This window comes from Mangifera indica, chromosome 20, assembly GCF_011075055.1.
Source record: "Mangifera indica cultivar Alphonso chromosome 20, CATAS_Mindica_2.1, whole genome shotgun sequence".
Taxonomy (NCBI): Eukaryota; Viridiplantae; Streptophyta; class Magnoliopsida; order Sapindales; family Anacardiaceae; genus Mangifera; species Mangifera indica.
Window position 1 is genome coordinate 4,982,753 of NC_058156.1, and position 8,367 is coordinate 4,991,119.

Below are 8,367 nucleotides of genomic sequence, written 5' to 3' on the forward strand. Positions count from 1 at the left end.
GTACCATAATGAGTCATGACTAAACCAATGTAAAAATCGATCTAGTCATGACACATCACGATTAGACCAAATTGGAGAATGGTCCAATTGTGACAATTTTTTCAAGGTAGAAAGTTTTCATATTATGGTTGGACCAATTTGAAGATGGTCTAGCCATGACACTCTTATGGGGCTAAGTACCAAGTGACATGTCACAGTTGGACCAAAATTAGTCCAACCATGACACCTCCTTTGGTTTAAAGCCCTTGTAGACGACACCTCTATTCACTATAGTTTTTTAGACGAGTCTTCTAGATTTTTCAGTGACGAAAAATCTAGAAAATCCATTCTTGGCAAGTTTCCACTAGCATGAGGAAATATGACATGTAAACTATACTCACACCAGCGAGAACAACTTTCAACCTAAATTCAGCCTGCATAAATAATAAATTCAAACAATACAATCAGAGAACATCATTCAATAATTTACAGACATTTATGTTGTTCATGAACCTCTATAAATCATGCAACAATACGATTGTAAATCATCTATATTAATTTAGGGTTTTGATTAATTCAATTATATGCAACAATAGGTAAAATAATAAAAATAAAAAAATATTATCTTCATGAAAATATGCCGAAACGGTGGCTCTGATACCATTGTATACCACTGTAGGGTTTTAAGGTACCGATAACTGACAATGCAACAAAATTAAAAACTTATAAAAATCAAACAATCCTAAAACCTTGACTAGGACACCTATAACATATTTAACATGAACATACAAAGTAATCGTATGATGTTTTAAGGCTCATACTTGCATTGATGACTCCTCCAAGTCTTCACGCGGCAAAGAAATGAACATTATCCCTTGTAAGGAGGTGCCCTAGAATCTACTTAAAGCACGAACATGGGAGATTGTCTAAGAAGAAGGTTGCTAAGGGTTTTGTGTGCTAAACAAGAATGCATTCACGGGAAGAGAGAAAATCAGAGAAAACTTAGGCAATGACTAAGGTTTTTTCTTTTTCTTTTCTGTATGTGACATTTTGTATAACATTGTATTATTTCATGCTTATATTTGTTTATTGTATAGGTATCCGAGCCCTAATGGAATTTCATCCGAACTCGTTTTCATCAACACACGAATATGAGTGGCATAAAATTGTGCCACCTAGCATTTAACATGTATTGGACCATCCGTGCCATGTATTGGCCTTGCATGGTTGAACCAAAAAGCTAGTCCAGCTATGTCATGCACCTTAACTTTATATAATGCCAAATGGCATTATACATGCCAAGTCAAACTTTGTCAAAGCATGGTTAATCGAAATCTCTCTCCCTCCTTAAACACCAGAATTGTCACCAAAATGATCATTGCCTCTAGGTTCGTACCAACCCTTATATGTGTGTGACTTATAAGCTCTTTATCAAATTGGTAGCGTATGAATTCAAGTTAAATTTAGACACAGACCAAAATTGGCCTCTAACAAAGCATTATGACCACATGAATGACAAAGTGTCAGTGGATATCTCTTAAGCTTTTACAATATCATAGTTACGTGCAATTCAATCCCTTTGTCACCTAATATCTCTCGAGACTGAGACATAAGAACTGATACACTTTAATGACTTAGATAGATTAGGCTACAACCTTATCTCACTGTGCTTGCAAATTTAAGCAATCATGAACGTCATTTAGTATTCTCATATGAGATATCTTTTCTTGTGCTCAGGAGTGATGAATCCTTTATTAATCAACTATAGCCTCCATATATCTCATGATATGGTCGTACACTACTTTTATGATACCCCAGTTATGGTGGTATGTTAGATAGAGTCAAATCATACCAATCCTTATACGAGATAGTCTAGTAACCTTAAGTCATAGCATCACATTCACTTATGATATTCAGAGGATTTATTCTATAGATACTGGAGCAACCATTTATATGGATATCCTTTGGTGGGGTCAATCTAATGAACATGTCTACAACATGCATCCATGTGTTGCATGAAGTTGTTTACAAACAGTTTTAACACGTAAGAACTGTCATCACCTTTTGATAAGGTCGCTTAATACTATGATAATCTCATCACCATTACATATGATCTTGGTCATTGCAATGTTGAGATTATGGACATTTCTAAAATGGCCACTTAACGTGTGCATAGGGTTCTCATGATCAATCATCCGATCCCCTCATCACAATTATACTATTCTAAGAGCATGTTATTTGCACAATTATATAAAAGAATACATATTAATTGAATAACAATTAATCTTTTGTTAATTAATGAATGTAAAAATACAATTACAAGTGTTAAATCAATTGGTTTTAGGGCATTTGATATAATACTAAGATCATATAATTATTGTGAATTACAATTAATATAGCACCCACAAATAAGAACAAGGATAAAATAGTCATTTTAGCTTATTAATTTGTTGATCATGGATCATACTGACTTGAAATTAAATAAGCATAGTTAATTTCAACTTAGGAACGACCATTTGTAGGTTTATGAATGTTTGTGCATAGTATTCCATGTCAGTAGACTATGCACCTATAGGATGAATAACAGTTCACTCGTAGGGCAAACATCCACTCACCCTATGGTAAAAAATGCTTATTCATTTGGTTGCAAAATTTTCTTTTTATAAGGACTCGTTTTCTTGATTTTGGGGAATAATTACAAAATGTACGAAACTGTCCTTATCTAGTGAAAAAAGTGCATTAGAGAGAAGAGATTTCACCTTACGAATTCTAACTTTAGGTGGCATTTTTTGGCATGATCTCCAAGGGAAAATCTTAGAGAGAGAGAAAGAGAGAGACTTAGTCCAACAATATTGTGAAATTACTGAGTTTGTAAAAGGTAACTAGGAATTCCATTCAAAATTTTACTAAGATGTTATAAGCATGATATGGTGACATTGGTGATTGTTTCTTGACTAATTTCACTATGCTTTTATGTTATGTATCAATACCATTATGTGTGTGTGTGTGTGTATTTATTTATTTATATATACCATTCGTGTTGTTGATTTTAAGAAATTTCATCTTGTATATGTAAGTAATTATGATTTATTAATAAAAGAAAGTGTTCTTTTGTTTATATACGTAAATTACTTCCTTTATTAGTTTAAATATAAAGTATGTATATGAACTATCCAAATAATTCATTTCATCAGTAAAACAAGATTATCAAATTGTTCCTTATGGACATGATATTAGTCGACCAATAATATCACACAGTAGACGTACTTAATGTCTTCGTTAAATATCATTAGATGATATTAATATAGGTGACGATGATATTCACGTCGTTAAGATATTAGTATGAATTAATAGTTAGTGAACTGTTTTTCAAATTTGACCAATTACAATAAGTCATGTGATCATCACAATGTAATCAATAACTTATCATATGATTGTGCTAGTGTATAGAGTAATCTTTTAACCTGAGATATTAAGGTTGGATCTGATGACCTAATAAATGATTGACCAGGTCAGGCTGACTTGAGAAATGATAAGATAGACCCAATATTGACAAAAGTGTTACACATATCAGAAGAGATATGATCCAGAATTCAAAGTGAGTGACCACATCTTTATAAAGATTTCTCTGTACCACCATGTGAAGAGATTCGAACAAAAGGGAAAATTAACACTTCATTATATTGGGTCGTATGAGATAGTGGAAATTATTGGCAGGTTGGCTTACAGACTAGTGTTACCGATGGGCATGGGACGAATTTACAATGTGTTACATGCATCATTGTTGAGTAAATGTTTGGGAAACCAATTTCAAGTAGTTTGATTTGAGGATGTGGAGTTGGAAGACAGCTTGGTTTATGAGGAGCGCTAGAGACGAATTGTGGATAGACAAATTAAAACATTCAAGCACTGAAAAATTCCTTTTGTAAAGGTGCAGTGGCAGAATCATCGAATCAAGGAGATTACTTGAGAGATTGAGAAAGATATGAGAAAAAAAAAACCCTAATTGTTGAAGTGAATTTCGAGGAGGAAGTTCTTTTAAGAAGGAGGAAATGTAGCAACCCCAGGTAATTTAGTCGTTTAGACATAATCCGAATCTTTCAATAGATTTGACTGTGTTGAATTTTCAAGTCAAAGAAAACTCAAACCTATAGGACGCTTGTCCCCATGAGTTGACAATTTTAAATCATGCTTGTTTGATTTTCGTAATGAAAATCTTGGGGATGTCCATTCCACTCGAAAGGGCAGTCGTCCGATACATGTTTCCCAGCAGTTATAAAACTCCTTCTTGCACTTGAATTAGAGTTACATGTTTTTTAACCCTAAACTCAATGTCCACAATTAGCAGTGAGGGTTTGAGAGTGTTAAGAGCCGTCAGAAGAGAGGATCATCGCTGGAATCTTGCCATATGAAGACTAAAGCGCATCAGAGGAGAGGTAATGCCCTTCCTTATTCTTTACTTAGTTTATGATATGTTTGGATGTTAGTATGTGTGTAGTATAGAGTGTTGTGATTGTCGTAAATAACTATTGTGATTAATAGTTGTGAAACACATTGGTATAAAATTATGGAAGCATGATGATTGTATATTGATGTGCATTCAGGATTTACGTTTTTTTGCATGTTTATTAATTGATATTGGTAGTTGGTGATGAATTGGGAGTGTTGGGGTAGCATTAAGATAATTCTAGACATTTGGGTTACTGAATCGTTGTTGGAAACAGAGAAAGGATGCCCGTCCCCCTATAGGAGGGATGGTCGTCCCATTGCAAGGTAGAACATGAAGTCGCAACATGTATAAGGGTAGTTTGGTAAATTAGTTATGTTAGATATTCAATTACATGTAGATTTGGCCAGAGGAGGACGATCGTCCCTCATATAAGGAAGGAACGACCATCCCCAAGGTGATAAGGTAAGCCATACTGAGGGCCTAGAAATGATGGTTTTTCCCTTTGTGCAATATTATAAGGTGTAAAAGACATCTAAGACATCCATTTCAATTAAATACAGATTTTAAAAGGAGTTCAAGATGTCTATTCCATGGGTATAGGGGTTATAAAAGGCGTCTTGATTCTCAATAAGGTCTAAGAGATGTTTGGGACATCCTATTCGAAAGCATTATAGGCATTGAGTTGTTGATAGTAAGAGACCTCTGAGATGTCCTATTCAAGAGCGTTACGGGCAATAGATTGTTTATAGTAAGAGACATCTGGGAAATCCTATCGAGAGCATTACGAGCAATGAGTTGTTAATGGTAAGAGACATCTAGAACATCCACTTGACAAGTGTCTGAGATGGACGCTAAATTATATAGATATGTAGACAATGGGATTGTTAAGAGATGTTCCAAGAATGTTCAATTGATTGTATGCTTATTGGATGTATAATCACTCATGTTTTTTATTGTTTGTAGGTATACATTAAGATAGAGTAGACAAAAAGACTAACGGATTATCTCATTGACAACACAATCGTCATAGTAGATGTTTTTCTTTATGAAGTTCTATTATTTTGGGATTATGCAATGTATATTAGTATGATTTTAGTAATATGTCACACATTATCTCAATAACCTTAGAAATATAATCTCAAAATGGGGTGTTACACTCTTCTCAAAATAACTAATAACTACCATATAGAGAATCCTCACCCAAAAAAGAATTTTAGTCTATCGTCAAACTAAATGATCCGTGACTTCAACAGAAGAGACGGGCGGTATAATCAAAAGAAGCACAATTATAAAGAGAGTAACACGGAGTTAAGAAGTGATACTGCAACAGTTAATTATCACAAACGACCAAAAAAACGAACCCATAAATCACCATCTGTCCAAACACGTTCTTCCTTCTTCTCCAACGTCAATGCTTCTATTCTATCTCTTCCGAACAGTCAAGAACACACATGCCCAATAGGTTCGCTACATGAAGTCGAGAAGAATTCTCGCATTAAACGCTGAATAATTACATAATATGAAATATATTACTGATAATATCGCCTTCTGAGCCTAAAGAAAACAAACGCTGAAAGAAAAAAAAGATAATAACTTCGTGCACATACGCTGGAACTAAGTTCACAAAAGCAAACATCCATCGGATCAGAAACCCAAAAATATTTACAATTTTTAAAGGTAAAGGTACTGAGAGTCTGATGGTTACTTCGTCAATATTAAGGGTTGATACTTCCGTGCTTTTAAGAGTAGATCAGGTCAGATCAGACGGTCAAATTTTGATTTACCGACCCAAACACAGAGCTGCCTTGACGTCGAGTCTCCATGCAAAACCACCAGCGTCCATTCGCCAAACGTCACACGGTAGAGTTAGCGAGCTCTTCTCTTTACGAAAAGTGTACTGTAGCCTCACCCTGCAAGTGAACGCCGGGTAAGTTAGTGTCACCGTCATCGGTACTTTCATCACCAAACACACCACCATCTCTTCGCCTTCTTTCTGCCCCACCAGGTTCTTGTACGCTTCATTGGTCCATGTGACTCTACCAAACTGATCAGACATAAGCCCGGGACTCGTGTCCCTCCCTAGGTTTATTCTTCTCTCTTCGTCCGTACTCCCTAATACATCCCCATCCACCCATGTATCCGTCAAACATTCCACCGTCACACACGATCCAGCCACCTTCATTGCCTGAGGCATCGTCACCACTGCACGATCTGCGGAGCCACCAATCCCATCGGATACTACAAGTTCATCCTTACACTGACCACTTTTATCAAAGCTGAGCCACATAGGAACCTTCAAGTTATGTGCTTCCTTACCTTGAGGGTCCCCCTGTGACGGTCTCGCCGGAGAGTCAGGTAACAGTGGCAAAGTAACAACGCAGTCGCTTTTTCTTTCACCACAAACTTTTCCTTTTCTGTTAATATTACACCGCTTGTTTGTGTAGCTGTTGTCTTCTCTGGAGTATTTTCTTTTCCCTCTACCAGCCCCAGAAAAAGTCTCGCCGCTGCTTTCCCTTGGCGAAACTGAACCACCAGTGGTTGGTTTAGGAGCGATCGGTCTGAAACGTAACATAATCCGATTTACTTTCGACATATCATATGTGTTACCACCTGCATACCTGGTTATACAACAACTTCCTTTACCATCGTGTTTATACATTTTTCTCTTTCTAAAACTCGGAATTGTACTCAGCTCAACTCAGTAGTAACGGCGAAATTGATGCACTAGATGCACAGGTGCAGTGCAAAGAGACCATAGAGTAGAAGCAATTTTCAAAGGAGATGAGATATATGATAGACACGTGTGAGGAGTTAACACGTTTATCAACAGTAAGTTAAACAGTGTAGTGAAACGATTGGTTGAAAAGCGAAACGTGGCTGTTGCAGGTATACGGGCCCAGTAAGAGAGAGTCGAATTGCGATTGGATCCCACTGTTTAACCAATGAGAATAGGAGGAGTGTTAAGTGGTGGCTCCAAGATAGGGGCACTTAGGCCTTCGACCACGTGAGTGTGTACGGAATGGTGGTTGTTCCAGAAGGAAGACACGTGGGCCAATGTTTATGGTTGTAAATTGAGATCAAAGCGTTTTAGGGGCATTTCCATAATTAGTAGGAGAAGATCGTGCCACGTGAACGGTTGGATAATGACGCATGTCTATGCCTGTCGAGATTTGTGACGTCAGTTGTTATGGTAGATGACTTTTTCTCTTGTCTCCGTGATTGGAGATTGGGAAAGGACTGGTTCATTTTTTATTTTTTTAAGTACATAATTGCCCATGCAGAGTTCCATTAATTTGCAAAATAAATAAAATCGAGCGTGGGTAATTCGGGAATTAAAATAGCTACTACCTGGTTGAAACATGAAAGCGATAAAGCCAAAGACTTCCTGCAGGTTAAAGTTGGTATCGGCCAATCAAACGACAAGCCCCAGCGATGAGGTATGTTATTCGTATTGATTTTGATTTAATGATCTCAACAACCAGCTAAACTGTACCGATATTAATCTCATTCTTCAGACCCAGACTCAATAATAAAGTATAGTGTTATGAATATAGATACAGATTTAAGTAGACCACCAGACTATATCCTAACCCAATTTTTGCTAAAATGACAAATTTTTTTTTAAATGTTAAATGTTCACTTTTATTAGTAAATTCTATAAAGTAAAAGGGTAAAATAGTCATATTACATATATTATTCTATTTTTTTTAACTCTTACCCTTTTTATTTTGATTTTTTCTAGTATTTTTTCCTATTTTTCCTTTTCAAAAATTTGAAAATAAATTTTGTTTTAAAAAAATATATATTATGAGTGTTAATGAAAAATTTCAAGGGTGTTTAGAAACTTTAAAAAAAGTTGGAGCGTTTTTTTAACTTTTTAAATTTCAACATGCAACTTAAAAAATAACAATTACATCAAAAAAATTAATCAAAATATA

At 35.6% G+C, this 8,367-nt stretch overlaps 1 protein-coding gene across 1 annotated transcript; it reads right to left on the reverse strand.

The window, feature by feature from the left end:
* Positions 1-5,906: 5,906 nt before the first annotated feature.
* Positions 5,907-7,191, reverse strand: LOC123204243. The gene has a single exon (XM_044620840.1). It carries the CDS (start codon positions 7,086-7,088, stop codon positions 6,210-6,212), a length of 879 nt encoding a protein of 292 aa, XP_044476775.1. The 5' UTR covers positions 7,089-7,191; the 3' UTR covers positions 5,907-6,209.
* Positions 7,192-8,367: the final 1,176 nt, after the last annotated feature.

Bases quoted from the DNA above. Each gene is read 5' to 3' on its own strand.
- LOC123204243 (XM_044620840.1), bottom strand. From the start codon at position 7,088: ATGTATAAACACGATGGTAAAGGAAGTTGTTGTATAACCAGGTATGCA.